Source organism: Pituophis catenifer, unplaced genomic scaffold, assembly GCF_029215685.1.
Source record: "Pituophis catenifer annectens isolate HBS135680 unplaced genomic scaffold, rPitCat1.0.hap2 SCAF_7, whole genome shotgun sequence".
Classification (NCBI taxonomy): domain Eukaryota; kingdom Metazoa; phylum Chordata; class Lepidosauria; order Squamata; family Colubridae; genus Pituophis; species Pituophis catenifer.
This window is the reverse complement of record NW_027256887.1, coordinates 59,986,160-60,012,162: the sequence shown is the minus strand read 5'-3', so window position 1 is coordinate 60,012,162 and position 26,003 is coordinate 59,986,160. Positions and strand designations below refer to the sequence as shown.

Sequence of the window (26,003 nt, the reverse complement as noted above, 5' to 3'; positions counted from 1 at the left end):
TTGCCGGAAAACAACGTAGGTAGTGTCGTCGTCTTCTTAGTCTTAGTCTTGTATTTATTTTTGGATCTGTGACTTCTGAACGTTTACCAAGAAAGGCCTTTGGCAGTTTGCCTAATTAGACCAAGGTTTGCGATAGGACTGAGGAATTTGTGTTGGGAGGAATTCGCTTTAATTTAGTTAAACAACGCTGGGAATGAAGTAATACTCAGCTGTTCGAATAAAGTTTGTTTGTTTTTTAACTGACTGATTTTCCTACTACTTATTTGGGCCTGAGTCACAACAAGGCCCAGTGCAGGCTGGGTGAACTCAGGGAGGCTGGGAAAGAGGGTGCGGGGCATGTACCTATATGCAAGTGCACGGAAGCATAGGGAAGGAAGGTGCTGGTGGCCACGTGTCTATGTGCGAGCCCTTGGAGGCAGGGAAGGAGACCACTGGTGGGTGGGTGCCTATGCGTGAACACAGGGAGATTAGAGAAGGAGGACACTGGATGGTACACGTGGGTGCAGAGGGAAGAAGGGTTGGCAGTGTGTGCATGTGAAAGGCTGGTGGGAAGACTTACCTGAGTGACTGATCTTCCCTCTGGCTTCCCCATTGACTTTTCTTGTGGAAAACCAGAGAATGTTTGCAACGGCTATCACAGGACTGTGGGATGCTGCAACCAGTTGTAAATACACTTTGATTATAAGTGCCTGAACTTTGTTCACAAGACTGCTGATGCACTGCAACAGCTGGAACTTTGATGTGTTCAGTGGTCATGTGATCATCATTTGTAGCCTTCACTGCCAGCTTCCAATAAGCAAAGTCAATGGGGAAGTCGGCAGGAGGTTGTAAGTGGTGACCCCAGCATGCTGCATCTGGGCAGTCTTCACCTAATGATGGCGACAGGGATTGTTGGAACTGCAGTCACAAAATGTCATGCCTTATAACTGCATTACTTAGCAATGGAGTTCTGGTTCCAATTACTGTTGCACTAGCAAATGTATTGTAATATTTACAACAATGTTACATCCTTTATGCCTGCAGTATTAAGTTACAAAAGTCTGAAATCTGGTTCTAATGAATAAACTCTGTGTGATCACGATTACACTCTATATTGATATGATATATAATAAAATATTTGGAGCAAAAAAATCTGATAACATACCATTATAACTTTTGTACCTATTATAATTTCTAATTAATTTTACGGTGTGGCAGAGATTCATTTCATAAGAATGCAAATATGTATTTTATGGGTTTTTTATTAAAAAATGTTAATAGGAGCTACCTAACAGAGTTCAGTTGAATTGAAAGAGCAAAGGATAGAACAATACAAAATTAGGTAAAACTTGTTTCACTGTGTATGCTATGGGCTTTCTTTAAAAAAAAATCAGAATTATTGCAAATAATACAAGATTAAATTATTTACTTTTGTACTTTTCACTGCCAATAAAATAGATGACTTCAATTTTGCATTATCTGTGACCACCATATCTGGAAATACTGGTAGTCCTCAACTTATGACCACAATTGGGATCAGAATTTCATTGCTAAGCAAGGCAGTTAACTGAGTCGCATCCAACTTTGCCACCTTTTTTGCTATGGTTGTTAAGTGAATAATGCATTTGTTAAGCAAATCCAGCACACCAGAGGTGGGTTTCAGCAGGTTCTAACCAGTTCTGGAGAACCGGTAGCGGAAATTTTGAGTAGTTCGGAGAACCGATAGTAAAAATTCTGACTGGCCCCGCCCCCATCTATTGTCTGCCTCCCAAGTTCCAGCTGATCGGGAGGAAATGGGGATTTTGCAGTAACCTTCTCCTGGATTGGGGAGGGAATGGAGATTTTACAGTATCCTTCCCCTAGAGTGGCGTGGGAATGGAAATTTTACAGTATCCTTCCCCTGCCATGCCCACCAAGCCACGCCCACCAAGCCACCCCACAGAACCGATAGTAAAAATTTTTGAAACCCACCACTGCAGCACGCACACACACACACGCACGCACACACACACACACACACACACACCATTGACTTTGCTTGTGGAAAGCTGACTGGTAAGGTTGCAAATGGCAATAACATAACCTCAGGACACTTCAGTCATTGTGAATACATGCTGTTTGCCAAGCACCTGAAATTTTGATCACACACCCTTGGAAATGCTGCAGTGGTTATAAGTATGAGGAGTGGTCCAAGTCACTTACTGGTTGTAAGTTGATGCCATTGTGACTTTGGTCGCAAAACGAATAATTGTAAATTGAGGACTATCTGTAATCTGTAATTGTTTTTTCTACTGAAGGATGAAAGTGTGGTCCAGTTGGGTCAGGACCTTGCACAGAAGCTGGGATTAAGAGTCCGGAAAGCATATAAGAGGCCTCAGGTATGATATTTCCCTCCTACTTCCCATGACAGTAAACATACTTTATTTTCCCCCCAAACCTGAAGCTTGAATCTTTTATATCATTTTATACCTACAGAGTCCAATATTAGCTGAAACTATTTGGTCTGTATTGAACGCTCATGCATAGGCAGTATATATGGGTACAGCCAAACTAGGTTACCTGTATATCTTATATACTTTTCCCTTATTAAAGATGACATTTCTTTGAAAATGTGTCATTTATCATTCTTTTAAGTCTCTTAAATGTCTGCTACTTCCTCTCTCTTTGCAGCAGGATTCAGAAACATTTTCTGTACTGAGTAATGGCCTGACATCTGCCTTACCAAATCAGGTATATCATTATTGTTTAAACAGTGGAATTGATATAATGGATAACAGGTTTTCCTGCTTGGATGAACATAATTTGTTAGGTAAACTTCTTAATTAAAAAACTCAAGAAGCTACAGCAAAATGTTGTGTTGATGAAGTGCTGCATCACCCACCTGAAGAGCATCTTAATGTTCTCCATTTAGAAGTATGCAGCTAGCCAAAGTTTCCAGACATCCTTATGGGCAAGAATCTCAGAGGGAGAATGAGCTATGTTTATTTATTTTTTTATTTGTTTAAAACAATTATATGTCCACTCATTTTAAAAGTAATCTCTGGGTAACTACAACCAACTATATACATAACTGCGTATATCTGCATTTTTATTTTCTAAATAATTTCTAAACATATTTAAATTTTAAAAAGTTATTAAAAGTGAAGTTATTTAAGAGATAGATAACACCATCTCAGTCTTTATAAGATTAACTGGCTATATGATTTGAACAAAAAAAAAATAGCCTTTTAAGAGCTAGCTCTTTGCTTTTCACTTTTTCTGAAAAATAATTCTAAAGCTTCAGGCCCAAGTACAGTTCTTGATGACTACAGGGAATTCTCGACTTACGACCATTCAGTTGGCACTGAAAAAGTGACATGACTGATCCTTGCACTTAGCAACTGTCACAACAATCCTGTGGTCACATGATCAAAATTCAGGTGTGTGGCAACTGCCGTGTCCTGAAGTAACATGATTGTCATTTGCAACCTTTCCAGGAGGCTTCCGGCAAACATACATTGAAGCCAGATTCACATAATGACCATGGTGATTTGATTAACAACCACAGCAAAAAAGGGTGTAGATCAGAGGTGACTCATGTAATGACTGCATCACTTAGCAACCAAAGTTCTGGTCCCAGATGTGGTCATAAATTGAGGACTATCTATAGATCTTACAGCAATAGAGTAATTTGGGAAGAATTGATTTCTCCTATTGTTTTTAATGAGAATTCATTACAATTACTTAAGGGTAGCTTTCAAGTTTCAACTTGAGTTTAATTGAGATGCAAATGGAAAATCTTTGAGAACTGAGTATTTGCTGTCCTGAAATAAAGATGAATAAAATGAAATAGTAAAATAAACTTAAATTTGTAACAGTAAACTTACCTTGAAAAGGTGGAAGTTTCAAATCTGGTCTTTTAAAAGCCCACTTAGTTTATACAACGTGGCTCTGTCTGTTGTCTCTTGGATAGTAGTTTAGTAGATTTCACTGCCGCCGGTTTTCCAGAATGTGTCTGTTCCCATAATGTTAATGTGTAAAAGAGAGAGTCCTCCCATATGATTGTCTTTTTGGTAAATTAGGGTTAAAAATGGAAATAATTAAATTTATGTAGTGCAATCTCTGCCCTTTTAGCATAAAAGCATACAATTAGTGTTTGGCTGTTCTTTTTGACAGAGAAATCAATCTCGTAAGAGAAAAAAAGTTTTCTGCTTTCTAAGCATTATTGACCACTGGTGACAGTCAGAACGAAATCCTGCTGTTTTCTAGGTAACATTTTCAGAGTTGGTTGGCTACTGCCTTCTTCCTAGGGCTGAGGGAGACCTAAATATCAGTGATTGAAAGCATAGAGCCCTGCTCTATTTGAAAGTTGGCAGCCTCATATATTAAAAAGAAAAGAATAAACTATTTGAGAGTAATCCAAATGAAAAGATAATGAAGGATGTATCTCACCATACATAATTCAAGTGTTAAGAACATATGAATGTCCACTTATACTTCTATTAGCTAGACATATAATCTTCCTCCAGAGAAGTTAAGAAGTAATTATTGCTGTTCTCAAAAGAAGTTGGTTGTATGGAATGGTGATGACTGACTGTTGTAACAATAAAAAAATCAGTTCTGCAGAATTATTAATTATCATGGGATCCAGCCAATCACAAAGGTACAACTCTCATTCTGAAGCATTTTTCATAGGGTATCCAATCTTGCATTTCTATACATCTAGATTAGTTCTTTGTAAAAATTGGAAAAGGAAACTGAATTTGGTCAAAAGAGAATTGATTATTTTTTTCCTGTTGCAGACCAATGGATTAGGCTCCATAGATGACATTGAAACAGGTAATGAATGTATTTATGCTTCTTTGATTCATAGTTATTCCCACCACCACCCTCAAACGTAACAAGAGGTTTTGCTTTCAGAAAGAAATCTGCAAAATATTTGATTGTCAGTTTAATTTGTCACTAAGACATCTAACAGGAATAGCAGGAAATACCTGGGAAAAGACAAATCCTTTCTTTTTGAGAAGTCCATTGTTCTCAATTGAAACAATACAATTGGTTGTATTGTTCAACCAATACAGGCTGAAGTTTATAAATATGAATAGTGGCAATGATAGAGTCATTGTTAGAAACATCTGACCATCACGTCTATATAAGAATGGTTTGTAATTCTGAAAAGTGTGTTTGAATTGGACATCATGAGGCAGTTTCTAAGAGTATAATTCTAGCAAATAGGCTAATGAATCTTTTCACAAAGATGAACAGTTGTTTTGAAGATGAGAGAGATTATTAGTTGAGCAATAGAGGAAATACTCTACACTCAGAATGTTCTGTGTTCTGACTGGGCTCTTTGGCTTTTTTTTAAAAAAGATGATACAAGCATCTGTCTCTGGAGAGCAACTACTACTCAGAATAGTCAGTGTTAAGCTACACAAATATATTATTATTTTACATTTGCTTTGTGTTTACTCTCTTGAATGCAATGTATGTAAGGGTGGTCCTTAGCTGTAATCTCATATGTAATCTTCCAGATAGCTCTGTGGTCCTTCAGTGCATCGTTACTCCTAGTGCTCCTTCTGTCACTGCCAGCAAATCCAATGCCTTTTCATCAACTGACTTGGATACGAAAACCCTGCCAACATCACTCCCTGCAACTAACCTGCTCCCTTCTACAGATGTGGCATCTATACCAGAGTCTGACAGTGTAGACGACTTCACTGAAGGAGAAGTTCTTGGAGATGAACTGGACTCATTTCTGGATTCTATTGCAGATGGGTCCCAGTACCCACTAGTAAGAGTGACTTTTGTAGATGCTCCTCTGTTTTAGTCACTGCTCTCTTGTCTCTTCATCTTAATCATTACAGAGTTTACTTAGTACATTCCTGCTCACCCTCCATCACTGCTTTTTAAACTTCTCCCTTCTGAGTAATGGAGGACATTTGTGATGTGTGTTACATAATGATACATGGAATTGTTCATTATCTCAGAGAAAGGACTAGTGCAATCCTTAGTATTTGCAATTGCCTAAATAAGGATAAGCAATTGAAGACTTTAAGATTATATAGTTCCTCTCCTTAGCTCCCGCTTTTTTGAATGTACAATTAATCTTATGATCCCAATTGGCCCCAGAACTTCTGTCACTAACTGATAACGGTCATAAAGCATGATGTCATGTGACAGCTTCATTAGAAACTGCAATCTCAGCAGTCCCAGTTGCTATTGTAACTCCAGACACAAGCAGGAAGCAGAGGGAGTTCCAAATAAGCACAGGAGTGGAGGAGGTCTGGCACAGGTTGCATATGTGTTTGGGGAGGTTGCTGCAGTGTGGCACAGCCTCAGGGAGACCTGAGAAAGAAGGTGTGAGAAAGCTGGGGAAAAAATATGCTTCTTGGCTGCCACACCCTGGGAAGTCTCAGCAGCACAGCGCTAAGTCAACCCCATCCCAGGAAGCACAAAGGAGCTTCTTGGCATGCTGTGGCTCTGGGGTTATAAGATGTCCCTGAGCTGCATTGCAGTGCAGTGCCATTCCTGAGGCTTTAAAGGAATGGACGTAGCTTGTTAAAGGTTACCAGAGCTTCCTAGTAACACTTTTCCCATTTCCCAAATTGTATTTAAAAGGCAGCTCTGATATCTGGTATAGGGAAATCCATCACTTTAATGATAGAGCGGACCTGCATTTGCATACAAAAATTGCACGTTTCAGTCCCTAACCCATCTCAGCCATAATTAAAAATAGTAAATTTGGACAAATGTAATAGGTTAGCTAGCTAAATCTTTTGGAGCTCAGTCTCAACAGTTTTTCTTTCACAGCCAAAAGGTGGCCATAATAGTGATTGTTGTCCATATATTCTTCTTCATTTGAGCTGATCTGTCTACAGTCTATTACAGTTCCCATAAAAATGGCCTGGAGTAGCTTACTGGTTGGATAGATGTTCAAACTAATTATTTTTCTGCTGGTCTTTTCCTTGCTTTACTATGACTTTCCAAGGCTTCTGTTGCCTCTGGGATCGTTGGGCTATTGTGTGCTTGGTTCCCTTTGTTCAATTATACTACTTATTTCAAGGTTGCCCTGAATATCTAGTTAGCTTTAATAATGGTTAAATTGATGCCAGCATAAGCATAACCCTTTGTAGAGCTGTACTTTGTATTCAGAGACAAGAGACGTTTCAGACTGTGCAGGGTCATGAATGTAGCATTAGTCTGTAACTCTTTAAAGCATTTTAAAAAAAGATTACATAACAACCCTTCCTAGTTGTTCCTCCATCCTTAGCAAAAGACACAGCTGGTTAAGGAGTTACAGGCAGGTTATGCTCATACACGCTTTTGCCTTGAGTTCAAAGTGTTGCCCTAAGTCTTAAATAGCATTCCAGAAGCATTTGTTTAGTCAATGCTTGATGTTGCTGCCACATTGGAAAAAGTAATTGCGGACTAATTTTAGAGTGAACTGGTTTCCTGTGACATTTTGTCAATCTGGCTACATCCTATCTTGCTTCACAGAAATGGTGGTGTAGAGGTGAATCTTTCATAAAGGTCAATATGTCTGGAAACGTAAAGTAGGAAAGTCTGAATTAATGTTTTAACTTCTCCCCTTTAATCATAATACATTTTATTTTTCCCCAAAGTCTCTTGTCCGTGGTGCCATTCCTGCCAATCTGCCGAGTGAGGTGCCCCAGCTCATCCCTGTGTTTCCTGGTGGTACTCCACTTCTTCCTCCTGTGGTGACTGCTAACATTCCAGTCTCCACACCACTGCCACCTGCCTCCTTCGGGCTAGTGATGGAGGCTACAAAGCAACTGTCATCTTCATCTGTTCTGGATACCTTTGAAACGCCAGTTGGGGGCAGTGGCACGTCTCCTTTGGATTCATTGGATTCACTAGATCTGCTCCCATACACAGAGTCTCGGCTGGATATGTTAGATGCTTTTGGAACCAGTAGGGGATCATTGGATGCTTTAGATACCTTTACTGTTGGTAGGTATGGAGACTATTTAAGTAATGTTAACTTGTGACACAGGAAGAGCCAGTTCAGTGTAGTGCTTGCCTAGAAACCAGGAGACTATGAATTCATGTATGGCAGTGGTCTCCAATCTTTGTGGCTTGGTGGACCAGCGGAGGTGGCCGGGGGTGGGGGGGAAGCAGAGGGGATGGTTTAGTGTGTGCAAACACGCTATTTTCACAAGTGCAGCACTTGCCCACCACTTCCACAGACCAGGGTTGGAGACCTCTGATGTATGGCATGAAATCTGGCTTGTGATTTTGGGCCACATGGTCTCTCAGCCCAACCCACTTTACAGGGTTGTTGTGGAGAAAAAGAGGAGGAGAAGGGAATATTGTGCATGTTTGCTGCCTTGAGTTACTTATAAAGTAATAAAGGCAAGATAAAAACATAATCTCATAAAGATTACTTCCGCATCAGTATTTCATAAGTAGAATGGCATTTCTATGTCCTGGATCAGTCCCTCCATTGGTGTTTATGGTTTATTTTCCCATCTCCTACTCTTTATTTATACATTGTATTGTGTCATTTTGTATAATATCTATTGTGGTTGATGTTAAAAGTGTTGAATAATAGCTTTAGGAGATCCATTGTTGTAGATCAGTGGTCCCCAACCTTTCCGGCTCTGCGGACTGGCAGCGGCCGCAGCAGGGAGAGGATATGTCAAGATGCGAGTAGAGGTTTCTTTTGCTGCGTATGCCAACTGGACGGTTGACAGGATGGTTTTGCATGTGCAAACCCGCTGCTTGTGCAAATGGAGCTTCTTGTCCTTGCAGAACCCAGTTCCCAATGGGCCGAGGATTGGGGGTTTAGAACCCCTGTTGTATATAGACAAATCTGAAAAAAATTCATGGTTTATAGCAGGAATGAATTGTCCTGAAAACATTAATACTTAATGCAGGCTATATCTTCCAGGATTGTCTACCATTGATCATGCTGACTAGAATGTTAGTTGTTGTTCAGCAGAGTTTCACCCAAGGCATGGCAATAAGTTTCTTTCTAGAACTGAGCCACCAACAGTGGAAGAATCCAGGCCAAAGCTTGGATAAATAAATTGCTCTTATGGCAGATAAAAGAAACCCTAATAATGAAGATCAGCCATTGATGATTCTAACAGTCCACCCCACTGTATGTGAGAAAATTTAAATATTACAACTCCTTCCCCCACCCTTATGTGGGAATAGATTTCCTGCCCCTCATTTTTTGGACTTTGATATGAAAGTCATTTGCATTTTTTTCATCATGGTCCTTTCTAGTTTCAGGCTGTTGGGTTCCAGAATTGGGTTTCAGCCCTAAATATATGTGAAATTTGAGAAGTACAAAGAAAGGGCTTGTGTGTAGTACTGCTTCCATAGTTGATAGGATGTTGCATAATTGACATCCACAAAAATCTTAATTTTTTTTTCTGCCACTCTTTAGAGGAAACCAGCACCCAAGAACCCCGCCAATCTGCTGGAATTCAAAAGTCCCTACCATTGGTGAGTATCCTTTTCCCTTAATTGAGAAGAAGAGAAATGCCTATTAACTCTTTTCATCCAGGTCCTCAATTTGATTAGCAAAATATTGCTGTACTTCCATTTTTTTAAACTTCTCTTCCCAATCTATTCAAAAGATTCTGTGTTGGAGTGATCATAAATTGTCTGAGTGACATTGGATGAGTAAAGAAACAATTTCCTTTTGGGTCTAAACCATTTTATGACTAAACAAATGAACTTTGAAACATTGCAGAAGGGAAATGTATATCTCTTGCTATAAGAAAAATGCTGCTTAATTTAATATTTGCTAATACTTTCACAATAGGAAAAGGCTCCTTTTCTGTGACATGCTACATATTGAAAATGAAGCAGGTTAAATTGCTCATTATTGCTACATGTAGTCTTCGACTTACAACAGTTCATTTACTAACCATTTGAAGTTACCAAGGCACTGAAAAAGTGACTTATAACCATTTTTCACACTTACGACAGTTGCAACATCCCTGTGGTCATGTGATCAAAATTCAGATGCTTGGCAACTAGTTCACATTTATGACGGTTGCAGTGTCCCAGGGCCATGGGTTCACATTTTGCAATGTTCTGACAAGCAAATTCAATCCAACCGAATCCAAGACCTCGGTGCCTTCCGCCGTGCCCTTAAAACCTTCTTTTTCCAGCAAGCCGGGCTGGCCTAACACTTTTTAAAATGTTTTTAATTGTTTGTTATTGTTTTTAATCATGGGGCCAAATTTTTATATATCTTTTTAATTGTATTTTAATGTTTGTAGTTTATGCTTTTACTTGGCTTTCACCGTCCTGAGTCCTCAGGGAGAAGGGCGGTATGCAAATTTAAAAATAAATAAATAAATAAATAAATGGGGAAGACAGATTCCCTTAACAATCATGTTACTATCAACAACTGCTGTTATTCACTTAACCATGGCAAGAAAGGTGTAAAATGGGAAAGACTTAACTGTCTAGCTTAGCAACAGAAATGTTGGATTCAATTGTAATCATGTCAAAGATTACCTGTATTTTTGTTCATTTTGTTCATTTGAAAAATGAAGAACCCTGGGGAATGGTAGGTGTAGTAGACGTTGCTGATCTCTAAGGAAGCTTATTTTATTGTCTTTTTCAGGCAAACCAAACTGGGCCAAGCACCCACACCACAGTACCCAAAGTTGTAGAGTTGCTTATGTCTCAGCCAGAATTGGTGATGTCCAACACAACTCTGCTTGTGAAGAATCCCTTGGTGTCTACTCACATCTTCAAACAGGCCTGTCACATCTGCTATCCCAAAACAGGTCATCTGCTTATGATGAAGATGGCCTCAAATGTTTAGCAAAACTGGACTTTTGTTAATATTGTCCTCTTTTATAGGTCCCAAAGCTGGCGATTATACTTATCGAGAAGGCCTGGAACATAAGTGCAAGCGAGATATACTACTGGGCAGGCGCCGTATATCAGAAGATAAAACTTGGAAGAGAATTCGCCCACGTCCAACCAAGACGAACTTTGTGGGATCCTATTATCTATGCAAAGGTGAATTGAAGAAAGAGGAGAATGTAATAAAATGCAGACTGTTTCATGAAGGAGGAAAAGTTCGGTGCAGGGTGGGCTGAAGAATGTGAGAGCAATACTCGGTTAATTTTTGTCTACTTAACTTAATCACTGTGTTTACTGATTGTAGGGATTTATAAAACTCCCTTAAAATTTCCAGGTATTAAAACATTTAAAACTCAAACTTGAAAGCAAAAAGAAAACTCATGCTAGTGGTAAAATTGAAAACATGCATAATCAGAAATTTGGGAAATATTCCACTGGCTGTTCATGTAATGGTCATGTTGAGATTTTCTCCCCATTGAAAGTAAATGCAAACAATAGTAAATAGTCAATACTTTGATGTAAGGACTGACACTGGTGAAGTGGGAAGCAATAATTCTCAGGTCTGACAGAATCACAGCAAGTATTGAACAGGGACCTCCCAATCAAAAGGCTAGGAAAAGAACAGCCAAAAGTCTGACTGAAAAAGTGGGAGGAAAAGTCTTAGGATTTAAACCCGAAGGGCTGACAATTATGTATAGAACTTGATTTCTGTGTTCTGCAGTATTTTTAATTTATTTATTTGTATCCCAGTTTTAATACATTTACAAATAACTTAAGGTGGAAAATGCACTTAATATCCCTCCCTCCTCCTATTTGCCTCCACAGCAACAGCCTGTGAGGTGGGTTGAGAGAGAGTGACCAAGATCACCCAGCTGGGTTTCATGGCCAAGGTGGGATTTGAACTCATGGTCTCCCAGTTTCTAGTCTGGTGCCTTAATAATTAGACCGAACTAGTTCCACAGTACAGATCTTCTGTTTGTATAAAATATATTTCTTGTTTGCAGTAAAACAGCTTCTCTACATGGGTGAAGTCAGCTGCAGCTGTTAGCAGCTACGGAATGCAAGATTGAGTTCCAGGAAAACAAAGGTTTATTGCTGTGATTGATATGAAATCTAGCAAGTGTCAACATACATTTGCCTGAGGCAGCCAGTTAGTTTGTCTCAGTGTAGGGTAGGCTCTGCTACCATTTATTAATTCAATTTGTAATTATTAATTCAATTTGTATGCTGCCCCTCTCCGAAGACTCAGGGCGGCTCACAATGCATTTAAAATCATTATAAAAAACATTTAAAAATTAAAAACATTAAAACTCATTCACACCATTCATGGCCGGATCTCGCCGGATCGCAAGAGCGAGATCAACGGCCCCAGGCCTGCCGGAAAAGCCAGGTCTTCACTGCTTTTCGGAAGGCCAATAGGGTGGGGATGGTTTGGACCTCAGGAGGTAACTGATTCCAGAGAGCTGGGGCAGCCACAGAGAAGGCCCTCCCCCGTGGGCCCGCCAGCTGGCATTGTTTAGCTGACCGGACCCAGAGGAGACAAACTCTGGGATCTTACTGGTCGTTGGGAGTTATGCGGTAGAAGGCGGTCTCGAAGATACCCTGGCCCTGAGCCATGTAGGGCTTTAAAGGTAATAACCAACACCTTGAAAATCCATTAAATCCATTCTTGCTTAGTCAACAGAAGCTGAATACAGGTAGACCTCGACTTACAACCATTTGTTTAGTGACTGTCCAAAGTTACAAAGGCATTGAAAAAACTGACATGACCGTTTTACAAACTTATGACTTGCAGCAGCCCCATTGTCAGGTGATCAAGCAAATCAATGGGGAAGCCAAATTCACTTAAGAACCTTGTTAATAACTTAACAACTGCAGTGATTCACTTAACTATGACAAGAAAGGTTGTAAAATGTGGCAAAACTCAACTATCTTGCTGAACAAAAGAAATTCCGGGGTCATTTGTGATCGTAAGTCAAGGACTATCTATAGTAATATGTTCAGTAAATTTCATTAGGGTCTTCTTTAATGAGCTTTTCAGTTTCTCTTTATCAATTTGTGAAGCTTGGGGAGGGAGAGAAGGAAACAGTATAAGGGGTAGCAAGAGACCTTAGTTCTGATTCTAGCCTCCACTCCATGTATGGTAGTCTGATGTTTGTTGCTTTGTAGATATGCTTAACAAACAGGATTGTAAGTACGGGGATAACTGCACCTTCGCGTACCACCAGGAGGAGATCGATGTGTGGACAGAGGAGCGAAAGGGGACACTCAATCGTGACCTCTTGTTTGATCCACTGAGTGGGATCAAGCGAGGAAACCTGACTATTACTAAGATCCTGAAAGAACACCAGGGCATATTCACCTTTCTTTGTGAGGTATGAAATAGGCAATGCAGGCATACAAGATTGTATTTTCATGATATTGTCCACTGTGCCTTTACTAATTGCTTACTGGATTACATCATAAGAAAACTGCCCAATGTCAGTTTTGGACATTTGGGTTTTGAAGGTAATCACAAGCTCACTCACTGTCACATTTCAATTGAGCTATGAACAGAAAATGTTTATGTGAGAATGAGTGACATTATTTCATTCCATAAAAGTTTATGGTCAGCCTAGAAAAGCAATCAGAGTTGAAGACTTTTTCAGCTTGCACATGGAACAAGCATGTATTTGTTTTTGTTTGACTGGGCAGAGAACCATTAAATAGTTCATGTATTGAAATAAGTTACAACTTGCTGAATAAACCAGACTGGTTGGAAAAACATACTACGTGATATAGCTGTATTCTCACAACACACTAAACAGATTACTAAATCCCAAACAAATGATGCCTTGAGATTGAGTGTTATATTTGGCTTCAGAAGACCTGTTGTTGTTTTTTATTGTGAAGCTGTTTGAGCTATCATGTTTGCAGATGACACAGAATTAGAAAGGATATAACTAATACTGAGAAGGTAGGAATAACAATCAAAATAATAGATAAATTGATTGAAAATAATGATATTTGTTGTTTTTTAATGGTAAAATGTAAATAAAGATTATTTAAAAAAAAAAGAAAAGAAAATAATGATATTTGATAGAATCAAATGCAAAGTATTTTCCTAAAAAAATAAAAAATATCACTATAAAAAGAGGATACTTGGGTTAGTAATAACACTTTTGAAAAGTTCCTGAAGCCCCAATTTCCAAACTAATAAATTGTTCTGCAATTCGGTATTCATCAAACCTTACCTCATGTGTTATGATAATTCTAGCCATTGCATTTTAAAGGATTTAGACAAAATAGGAGAGGTTCAGAGAGCAGCTGTGAGAAAGAACAAAAGACTCTTAAGACATATGAAGAGAGATAGAAATAATTCAGAATGTTTAGCCTTGAGAGGAGAAATGTGGGAAGGGATGAGGTGGTGCTCTTCAAATATCTTAAAAGAGGTCACATACAAAAAAGGTGAAGTCATGTCTAATTTATTCTGGAATTCAAAATATAAAATAATAGACTAAAATGATAGAAAAGGAGAGCCTCCAAGTGTCAGGTTTTGTATGTAAAATAATCTATAATCAAGAATTGGAGGGAAATGTATATTGTTGTAGGCAAAAATGGAAGTATATTGAAAGAAAACATCATTGTCTTTTATATAAGTATGCAGAGCAAAAAAGTCTAAACTGCTATTTTTATATATATGTTTACAGATCTGCTTTGATAGCAAACCTCGAATAATCAGCAAAGGGCTCAAGGACTCTCCAGCAGTGTGCTCCAACCTAGCTGCAAAACATAGTTTTTATGATAATAAGTAAGTGGGTTGGACCTGTCTTCAGCCAGTAATATGTAACTGTTTATTAAAGGCAAGCTGAGCCACAATGTCACAATTATATTTCTTCTATAAAAAGAACAGTGTTATGTTATTTTGTAGGAATGTTTGAAAAGATAACTCATTCCTGATCCCACAGGCATTATTCAATGGTTATGTTGAGCTGCTCTGATTACTAGCTGGTAGTTTGAAGTAGCTCCATACAGCTATGCCTATTTTAATCATAACACTAAACAGCTTTAATTTGGTTGGAATGCTGTTTCCAAGAGGCTACTAATCCTTAAGCATCTTACTAATTTATTAAGTTATATTTCATTTGCTTCCAGTGCATTTTCTCACAATCTATTTTCTAGTACCCTGAAACAAATAATTTGTAGTTTAAATTGTAATTATGTTTAAGGTAATAAAACCAACAGCAACTCTAAAAAAACAATTCCCGATGTGCAATAGAATTGAAACCAAAACCGGCAATTAAAGGGCTGGGGGTACTGGGGCCAACATTTAAAACATCTTTTTCCTTTGTATTAATAATGTAAAGTTGTTATTAGTATACAAGGATCAGTTATACTAATACCAATCATAATACTTGGAGAACTTAATACAAGTACTAGTATAACCTGATTTAAAGATACATACAAGGAACTGATTTCTGGAGAGATGGCCTAGAGAGCAAGAGTCAATTCCCAGCATCTGGAAAGTTGGATGATGATAGCTATTAAGATTGAACTAACCTACTCATCCATCACTATCCTTCATCCTCATCCTTCACTATGAGTGAAAGTTACAAACTGAAAAATGGCTGGTTTTGTCTCAGCTCTACCTTTGTTCTTAGTGACTAGCTTTTTAATGAGGATTAGTATGAAAGAATCTCTCTTTTTTGCAGGTGTCTGGTTCACATTGTTCGTTCCACCTCTCTAAAATACTCTAAAATCCGCCAGTTTCAGGAACATTTTCAGTTTGATGTCTGCAGACATGAAGTACGTTATGGCTGCTTGCGTGAAGATAGTTGCCATTTTGCTCATAGCTTTATAGAGCTTAAAATTTGGTTGCTGCAGCAGTATTCTGGTGAGTAGTCACTTGGCTGGGACTGTCCAGAGGACTGCAGGAAGATTATTTTCAGGCTTTAGTGTCCACTGTTTCTCTGAGCTCCCACTGAGAATGTCATCCAGAAATTGAAGAAAGTAAAAAAAAAAAAAAAAAGATTTTTAAAAAATCATATGTACAATACTCTTGGTTATAGAACTGCTTGCATCTTCTAACAAAATTGATTGGGTCCAGTGGGGCAACCTTAATTAATGTCCTACATGCGTGATTATATAATGGGAATGATTTGAAGGAAGGGTTTTAGTTATGAATATTACAAACTTTCCAAAAAGTATTTGCTCTAAATTAGGTCCCTGATGAGAATAACTGGGGATCGAAGATCAAGAGGGAAGGCTGAGAGTAGGCCTGCCTTTTGGACATTTGGCTTGTGTGCCTTGCAATAACACTTTTGCAACAATTGTGCTGAAATGAATAAGCACAGGTATCAACAGAACCATTTTCCTCACCTCTTTTTGTAGCCTTGAACACACAATATTTTGGCCATTATTGAATGGAAGAATGCCAACCTTTAGTATTCCATCCAGTCCTCTCTGGATGTAGAAATCAATAGTTCTAGACAGTGACTTTGAATGAGTTTCTGTATGTATTGAAAGAGACGGTAGATCTACTTCAGTTCTTGAATTTGCACACAAAAGTAGTAGGTCCTTATTAGAACAATTATTATAAGTGACAATAAGCATAATCCTTGACTAATTTGTGTCTTCTGTAGAACATTGTACAACGTGCTTGGGGAATTGGTTTGGACTGAATTGTTAGAATCCTTTACTATAGCGAGACAATGCTCATCCAGTTACTCGCGAAGGGCAATAATTCCAATACTACAAGTTTATTTTTAAATTTTAGGTGGAAGATATATTGTACAATCTCTTATGTATGCGTATGAACATTTTGTTACTATGAAGTGTCACTTTCTCCAATTTTTGCAAATATATAGTGGATTCTGATTCAGGAAAAGGGTCATCTCAGAAATACTTGCTGATGGAACAAAGCAATGAAAAAGTTTTAACTATGTTATAATAATCTGTTAAAATCTCTGAAGCTACTTTTGTCTTCCTAGGAATGACTCATGAAGATATTGTACAAGAATCTAAAAAATATTGGCAGCAAATGGAGGCACATGCTGGCAAAGCAAACAACAATATGGTAACCTATCTAGTTTTATTTTAATCCTTATAAAAAGCAGAATTGCATGAATAGTTTAAAGAAGTTAAAGTAAAAGTGTTAAATGAATAAAATAGTCAGGAAATAAAAATATAAGACACCTATATAAAAGCCATTATTCTAGTGAAAGCTTAAAATTAAACTATCAAAATGTAAAGTGCTTCAGAGAAGAGTAGTGTTTATATGTGGTGCCCAAAAGAGGTATCAGAGTATTCCCTGTGGAAAGGTGTTCCATCTGAGAAGTTCCTTCCCTTTGAAGCTATTCAAGTAAGAACACGGGGACAAAAAAATATTTTATGTAATCTGGCTCCAAGCCATTCAAGAGTTTAATGTTTAACAGATTCACTGTTTGAATCTGATCTGGAAATGGAATGGCAACCAATAGGGCTAACAAAGAAGTTTTAGGATGACACAATTGTAGCAATAAATCCCATAACTGAGATTGAGTCTCTTTTGGATTGACTAAAATTCTGAACCACCTTCACAAATAGCTTAGCACGTAACTCAAGTGAGAGGGGAGAAGTGCTTGAATAAGCGCTTCTATTTGACATCTGATCTATCATTTTGAGCAAATAAACATTATTCTTCGCTATTGAAGCCATTGTGTTTAAAGCTCCAGCCTTAAATGGAGTTATTAGTAAATTCCATGAGACATAAGGGACCTGCCATTGCATAAATATGGATGGGCCTGCAGTCTGCTAGTTACAAATATATGAATGATACAGCTGAGGTGGTATCTAAAGAATATTATAGATATTTAAGGGTGATGTCCATATATGTTTTTTTATAGTGCACTGAACATTTTGACAGAGGGAAATTGGATTTCTTCTTCTAGATTAAGCCATCTTGTTAGGCAGAGCAAGCAGCCAGCTGAGATGACTGATGTTAGAAGTCAGTTATCATAGAACAAAACTATGTCTGCCTTGCAGTTTCTTCTATACTTGTGATGGCGAACCTATGGCACTCATGCCAGAGGTGGCACACAGAGCCTTCTGTGGGCACTCACGCCATCGCCAGGTGCTCTTCCAGGTTCTGTTGCACCCATGCGTGCTGGCAGCTGGTCTTTGCGCATGTGTGTGCCGGAACTCAGAAGAGAGCAGTTGGCCAGTGTGCATCGATGCCAGACTAGCAATGGAACTCGGAAGAGCAGCTGGCCACCGTGCGCATGCGCACTGGCCAGCTGATCTCTTATGGGTTCCGGCGCTCAGGCGCATGCACGCTCCAGTTTCAGCACTCAGTGCTGAAAAGGTTAACCAGCACTGTTCTATACCATGAAAACCAGTCTGTTCTCTTGAAACCTAACAATGTCCTTTAAAACATTTTCGTCCTTCAGTTCCTCTCCCCCCGCTGTTCTTGATTTCATTCATGCTATTTAAATAATCTGTCAGGTTGATGATTGAAATTCTTAGATGCAGCATCTTCATCTTTCATTGTTTTTTAATTAAAAATGATATATCAAAAAATTTACAGAAGAAAAACGTTTGAAAACAAAATCTCAAGATTTCATATTTTAAAAATAGCATTTTGATAGTCAGTTTACATTAATTTAAACTGGTGGATGATGATGATAATGACGATAGATTGATTCTTAGATGTTTATAGTTACTGAGGGGGGAATATATTAATTTGTAAGTTATTATTTGAAAACCCAACCTTTAATTTTAAAGCATTGCCTAGTGGTTATAATCTGATGCTCTTACTTAGGGGCATTTTGGAGTGCTAAAAAAGTCCCTGGCTAGTTAACAGAAGGTGCCTATTCCTGGAATTGAATTAAAACAATTTTTGAATTAGAATACTTAATTCTTGACAGATCTCTTTATCATCTAGATGTTTTGAATTTCTTAATTTTTAATATAATTTTATTGGAAGTTTTAAAAGTAAGAGTAAAATTAATACAAAGTAAAATAGAATAAGAAATAAAGTAAAAGAAATAAAAGGGAAAGCTAAAATGCAAAAAGAAAAATGAAAAGAAAAAAGAAAAAACATACAAAGAAGTGGCTTCCAATCTTTTTTGAGGTAATCATAATTGTAGATTTACTTTCTTGGATAAAGCAATGAGTCTCTTCTATCTATAATGTATCCTAGTGCAAAATAGAATTCATCATATAAGTATCTCTAATTTCTTTTGTCAACTATTTTCAGTTCACGAAGGCATGTTATGACTTGACCAATGTATATTTTATAGATTGTGACTTGATGCAACTCTAGCAATGCAGGGCAGATTTTCATAGTTTATAGCTACCTTAGGCACTATTTTGCACCATCATACTTAAACTTTTTGAGAAAACATGGATGAACATAAGAAATAAGAAATTTGATATAGCTGACATAAAACCAAGGAACAGACATGAGAAGAGTGAACAAAGAATTGTGTAGATTTTGGACTAAAATGAGTGTTATAATAGCCCACCCAAAGCAAGGCACCCTGTTTGGCCTGCATTGCCCATCTACCTTTATATTTGCTTAAGCAAGTTGAATCAAATAAGAAATAATCCTGCATAATTCCTTTTTTTGTGGGAAAGTTACATTTTTAAGCATTAAAAAATATAGTAGGGTAGAAAAGCAGGGAACTGTATGTGTGCTACATTCTTCTTATTGCTTGGGTGCCCCATGTATGTCATGGTTATAGTTACATGGCAGTCTGAAGGCAACATAAGATTTGTAGAAAGAAACCAAAAAGGGATGGGAAAAAGGCTGAGACTTCACAAAGTAAATATACAGAGAGAAAGCATCTTTAAACTGTAAAAGATGGCTGGAATGACCTTGCTAGGCCCAGAATTTCCAGGAATTCATGGAACAAGAAAGATGTTGTCATTATGATATTTTGCTATCATACTATGTGTACATGGATAACCATTACATGTAGTGAAGATGTTCATGCTAAAGTGTCAAGAATAATGGATTGTTAATGGGGAGTGGGGTAGATGGTACAATTATGGTCCTGATTGTTACAATAATGCAAGAGACATAAAATGGATCTATTTTGTATAAGTAAGGCATGATATAATATTGGTTCCAATTCTGGAACTATTATCAACATTACTCTGAATGAAAGACCAGCAATGTGGTATCTGCACATAACAAAACAATCACAGGACCCCCTAGATAGGAACTGTGGAAACCCAAATTAATGATATGCTGGTGGCCAGACTTCATGACAGTGTTCTCAAGAAATCTTTCAGGATATCAAAAGAAATGTGAGATTTCAGTAATGAGATCAACAGAATCTCTCAGTAGATTTCTGGCAACCATGCAGTTGTGTAAAATTACACACTGGCATTCAGTGCTTAAAAAATAATGCTCACTCCTTTGTAATGAGAAGGGCAGCCGCTTGTCTTTTAATCATTTGATGGAATTACGAATAAATGTGCATGGCTTACAAAAGCAGCAAGTTTATTTATTTAAATTTATTATAGCTGCCCAATTTCCATGGACTCTACAATGAACATACACACATTCCCTTCCCCCATCCATAAACACAGATAAATAAAACCTGAAACTAGACAGACAGGATGAACTAAAACAATGTAAAAATGATACAAAAACCCAATAGCCTCCTGGCAAAAAGAAGCAATACATTAATTGCAGGCCTGGAAGCAGTCAGGTTTCAAGTACTTTCTGATCCCTAGTAGAGAGAGCCCTGTCCTTATCTAGTGTGTGGGAATATGTTCTTCCAAAACATGTTGACAAAGTTGTCTTCAGAATTGGAGTGAGAGGAAAAGCTTGTCTTGGACAACTCTGCTTTTTCTCCTTTTGATCTGAGGTAGCAGCACACAATGCATGCTTTCAAAAGCTGGGTTAATTCTGGGAAGAATTTCTGGATGTATTTTCAACAAATGTTCCTTGTGGTTAGCTTCCCTCCAACTGCTACTCATGCACAGGTCTTAGTTGTTGTGCTTTGAAAATTCTTGCAAATAAGTGTATTTGAAAATTGTCATCAGCGGGAGTACATTGGCAAATTCTGATGAAGATCGGCTAAAACAAAGGCAGAAGAAGATTACAAGAACTTTATATGTCCTTATATCTAAATAAAGCTGCCTTATCCCATATCTCTCTAGAAAGCTAACTTACATCAATACTAGACCAATGATCTATCTTGTCAGTATTATAATGTCTGCATTGCTAAGGCTGCAGTTAAGAATCATTTTGAATCTTGAAGATTCAAATATGAGTTAACGATTTTCATGTATATTATGTAATTATGAACACAGGGCTACAAGAAAGTGGTATCAGCATGCTAGGGGAAAATTAATATTTGCAAGAATAGTATAAAATATTTGAGGGGAAATCAAAGGAGCAAAAATAATAGAAATGGAATATGTCCATTGACCATGAAACTCAGGATCTTTTGGATGAAAAGAAAGCAAATTGGGAGGGGGATGTAAAGAAAACATGGAGGAATAGAAAAAACAAACTAGGACCACTTCATAGTAGTGTGCTATATCATTAAGCTCCATGCTCTGTACTTTCTTTGAAGTGTGCTTCTTGCTTTATTTGGAATAACAAATCCAGACATTGCTGAGACAGAGCTTTTAATCCTGTACTTGGTACAGTTTAATTACTAATTTACAATGTACTCTTGGCTTCATAACAGCAGATGCTGCTGTTCCCTGATGCCTTTTGGGCTCAATTAATCTAGAGCACACTTATCGTAGCAACTTCTAATTTCTAGGTAACATTGTTATGAAGTTAGTCAGTCTGCTGTGTCTTGTTTTTACAAATACAATCATGTCCACTAAATGTCTTCATACTTAATCTTTTTCTCATGTATAAACACAGTTTTATCTGGTAAAAGGTTGTATTGTGCAAAGCAAAGATTGCTTACTTTAAAGCTCCTGTTCAGTTGAAGTTGTATTAAGTACTTGAAAAGAGCCAGTTGAAAATGATGGATTAAAGTAACTATTCAAAGGGGCCGTTGTGGCCCACATGGTAAGACGCTTGGTCTGCGCGCTGCTGAGGTCGACATCTCGGCGGCTTGATTTCCGTGAGCAAATAAACCACGGAGGGACAAGAAAGGAACCTCCCCCGATTGCCTACAAGCATTCAGGCATCCCACGGGTAAAGATAACACCACCCGAAAAAATTCCTTTCACAGAGGCAGGCAGCCACCTCGGTGATCCCTGGCTAACACTTGCCATACTCTAAATAAATAAATAAACTATTCAAAGCACTATTCAAGGCATATTGTCATAGGCAGATCCTAGACCTAGGCAATTTCAAGCCACAAAGACTATGTCAATTATATTAACATTGTTAATATAAATAATAAAAAAAAAGTTAACTAGATTTGTATTAAAGGTAAATGTCAATAGAATAATAATAATAATGATAAAATACAAATTTGTAATAAAATTATTTATTGATACTGCAATTTGGAGGCTGATGACTGCAGCTTATGTTTAAAAATAAAACAAAACTTCATAAACAGCCTGAAGACAAGTAAGTAAATAAAAACCCATTCAACAGGAGCCCCACCCTAAATCAATCCCAAGGCCTGAGAGCTTCCTGAATGTGTTCAGATTGGGAACCATCCAGATCTTGGAGGGAAGGGACAGTGTCATTCTAGATGGTAGGAACCCTGACAGAAAAAAACTGCCTTCTAAGTCCACCAGACAACACTAGGGACCCTGAAGTATGCCCACTGTACCAAATCTCAAAGGCAGAAACAGTAAGAAATAGGCAGTCCTCCAAATCCTAGTCTAACTAGAGGCTGTCCATTCTTGTACCAACAATGCTTACGTTCTGAAACCAGACAAGGTCAGCCTTATGGCAAGTTTTTCTAAATTGCACTTTTGAGATATGAACTATAATCCCTAGAACTCCCAGCTGCACTATTGATTAGGGAATTCTAGAACTAAGTCTTAGCATGTCTGAAGGATGGGAGATTGAAGAAAGCTGGCATATAGTAATACACTTCTAAAATGAGATTTTGTCATCCTGAAATCCCATTGGAAGTACTGCTCAATTTCCATTGTTCAGTGGAACATAAAGAGAAACCTCTGTCAGGAAATGCTACTGATACAAAGAGCATTTTGTGCATTAAGCATCCTAAAGAGAATAGCTTTGCTTAGTGTGCGCGTGTGTGTGCATACATACATACACATATACAGTACATGCAGTATGTGATTCTGTGAATGTTTATTTTCAGTCCTATTTGTACAGTCTTCTTCAGCTTCTCATTTGGGGATGATGGAAAATTAGCAACAAGGATTCTTATCTTACTGGATATTTTTATAGCCATGTTTTGTTGTTTGCTTTTTTCATAAAAGAATATATCTTAGAACACAGGTTTCTTTGTTAACTTTGTTTTCTCCTCCTTCCTGATTTTAGGCATCTGTCAGAACTCCCATTCCCAATACTTTTGACCTCCAGATGAAATTTGTGTGTGGCCAATGTTGGAGAAATGGACAAGTTGTGGAACCAGACAAAGACCTCAAATACTGTAGTGCCAAAGCACACCATTGGTAGGTACCTTTATCTTGTCTGTTCTCCTTTCCCTGTGATGTAGAACCTCCTGCTGCGATTATTTTGGTATGTTATATTGAAATAACTTATCAGTTTTATTTTTTAATGCCGTCTATAAATATTCATAACTAGATATGCTGCTGACAGCTTATGTGCTGCTGAAGTTTTGTTTCTCAGTTAACATTGATGAAAAGTGCATGCCCCATTGTCATACCTTTTTCCTTGGTGGGATTATGGTTATGGTTCACACGTTTGGACCCTTCCTTGGTTGCCATGAAAGCTGAACTTAGTAAGAATTATCATTTTTAATGTTCCATTATAGTCAGGGGTGGGCTGCTGGGGGTTTGCAGGGGTTCGGGAGAACCTTTAGCTAAGATTGTGCAGTTCGGAGAACTCCCAAATCCTACTCCTGGCTGGCCCTGCCCCTCCCAGAAGTCCCCACGTGGCCTGTTTTTGAAGGCAAATAAGTGCAGGGCGCACACAGAGGCTCAAGAAGGGTGAAAAACAGGCCTATCTGAAGTTCGGGAAGGCCGGAAATGGGCCTGTTTCTGGCCCCTGGAGCCTGGGGAGGCCATTTTCGCCCTCCCAGAGAGTTGAGGAAAGCCTCCAGAGCCCAGGGAGGGCAAAAATCCCCCCGCTGCCATGGTGCAGGAGGCCAACTAGGCCATGCCCACTATGGCCACACCCACCCAGCAACCGGGCAGAGAACTCCTTGCTAAAATTTTTAAAGCCCACCCCTGATTATAGTGATATAAAGTTTTTATAGCATTTGTTTTCTGCCCGCTTATTTTTTTACAACATGCTTCCTCCAGTTGGACTAAGGAGCGCCGTGTCCTGCTAGTGATGTCCAAAGCAAAAAAAAAGTGGGTATCTGTTCGACCCCTGCCTTCTATCCGCAATTTCCCTCAACAATATGATGTAAGTAATGCTGTTCTTTGCACAACACTTCCTACCCTATCTTGCCTTCTATCCTTCCGAGGTCAGTAAAATGAGGACCCAGATTCTTGGGGGCAATATTCTGACTCTGTAAACCACTTAGAGAGGGCTTCAAAGCACCGTGAAACAGTATATACGTCTAAGTGCTATTGCTATTGCTTGAGGGTCTCCATGCAGGAAAAAGGGAGCAAGAGCTCAAATGGTGAAGGAGATGCTCAGTAGTCAGTGCTGAAATTCAAAGGTATCTGCCATTCAATATTGAGTGAATATTTGATACCTATTGACATACACATTCACATTGTTTTGATTGTAGTGTTTCATAATTGCTTGGTTCTGAAAGTGACAAATATATCTTACATTTCTTTCTTTTATGTAGGCTATAGGTAGAGCAACAGATATAAAAACAAGGTTGATATTCTGCTAGAAAAGATATAACGTATTCTGTGATGTAAAGAGCGGAATAATTTGTCAAACATTTGTTTTAAAAGGAAGTTTTAAAAAATAAACACAACACTTAAAAATAAAAACACAGTCACAACTGAAACTATTGCCTTTGGGGGTTACTTTTTTGAAGGTGAATAGAAATAACATTTTATATAAATAGATGAAAAAGTACATGTCGATGCATGCAATGAGATATGCATTTGCATAGACTTTATGAGTATCCTTGGGCAAATGCTTCCTGAAAATTCTTATATGCTCTGTTGTCTTTGGAGAAAAAATCTACAAAATTTAAGTCTAATATGAAAGGAAATGTTGTTATTCCACCTAATTGTGCCTTTGATGATTGGTAAAGTTGTGTGCAGATTTTTAGTATTTTTGGAAATATCAGTTCAATCTGTTTCTAATTGGAATGTCTGCCTCTTTCCTTTGAACAAAAAGCCAAAATATTTTGTTTGCATGTGTGAATGATGAGTAAGAACAAGGGAGGGAGATATAAACAGATCATTCTTCCTAATATATATGAATGGTTTTAATTATAGAATGGAAATTGGAAACTCCAATATAACTTTAGGGCGTGGTCTTTTAAGAACTGTAAAATATTTTTTTCACGGTAGAAGTCTTTCTTCAACTTCTCTTAGAATGTGTGATTACATTTTGTGCCCAAAGATGTCAAACTCATATCAACCTCTTTGGGGAGAGAATTCCAGTCAGGATGCCATTTCTGAAAGTCCTATCTCCAGGCACTATTTCTCTGCCCAACTCATTTTAGTTGCACTGGGACTTGGAAAAAGATATCTGAGGTTGAACTTAAAAATTTGACCAGCTTATGTAAAAGAATTGAGTCCTTAACCTGTCTGGATTCTAAGCCACCTAGGGCTTTCTGAATTTGAAGAAGCAATTTGAAGATGCATTTTATTTTGGTATAGCTGCAAAGCTGCAGCTTACGTACTATATATTAATTAGATATGATGTCCTTATGTACTATATATTCATTAGAGTATTGTTAATTGATCAAGTAATTTCTGCTGAGGAGTTGTATCCAATCCATGAATTCTAAAACGTATGTGAAAACTTATGTAAAAAGCTTTCTAAGACCCAGGAACCTCTTGGGCTTAAAACCTTCACATTCATACTATACAACTGTGCCTTTTGCAAATTTTCATAATCATATTTCATGTCTTAATAAAAATACTTTCTTCCTTGCCTTGGAAAATAAATAATACGATTGCTTGGAGATGACATGGCAACTTTGGGTTTTGAATATTTATTT

General features: G+C 37.9%; 1 protein-coding gene across 1 annotated transcript in view; it reads left to right on the top strand.

Moving 5' to 3' along the window:
- ZC3H7B (zinc finger CCCH-type containing 7B) overlaps positions 1–26,003 on the top strand; it is a 54,896-nt gene that overhangs the window by 15,834 nt on the left and 13,059 nt on the right. Inside the window, exons 6-19 of the mRNA XM_070947534.1 lie at positions 2,277–2,357; positions 2,653–2,709; positions 4,761–4,797; positions 5,490–5,749; positions 7,581–7,929; positions 9,374–9,432; positions 10,568–10,733; positions 10,810–10,971; positions 12,985–13,190; positions 14,505–14,605; positions 15,507–15,688; positions 16,785–16,870; positions 23,219–23,352; positions 24,166–24,271. Coding sequence (XP_070803635.1) covers positions 2,277–2,357; positions 2,653–2,709; positions 4,761–4,797; positions 5,490–5,749; positions 7,581–7,929; positions 9,374–9,432; positions 10,568–10,733; positions 10,810–10,971; positions 12,985–13,190; positions 14,505–14,605; positions 15,507–15,688; positions 16,785–16,870; positions 23,219–23,352; positions 24,166–24,271 — 1,986 coding nt within the window. The remainder of the gene's footprint in view (positions 1–2,276; positions 2,358–2,652; positions 2,710–4,760; positions 4,798–5,489; positions 5,750–7,580; positions 7,930–9,373; positions 9,433–10,567; positions 10,734–10,809; positions 10,972–12,984; positions 13,191–14,504; positions 14,606–15,506; positions 15,689–16,784; positions 16,871–23,218; positions 23,353–24,165; positions 24,272–26,003) is intronic.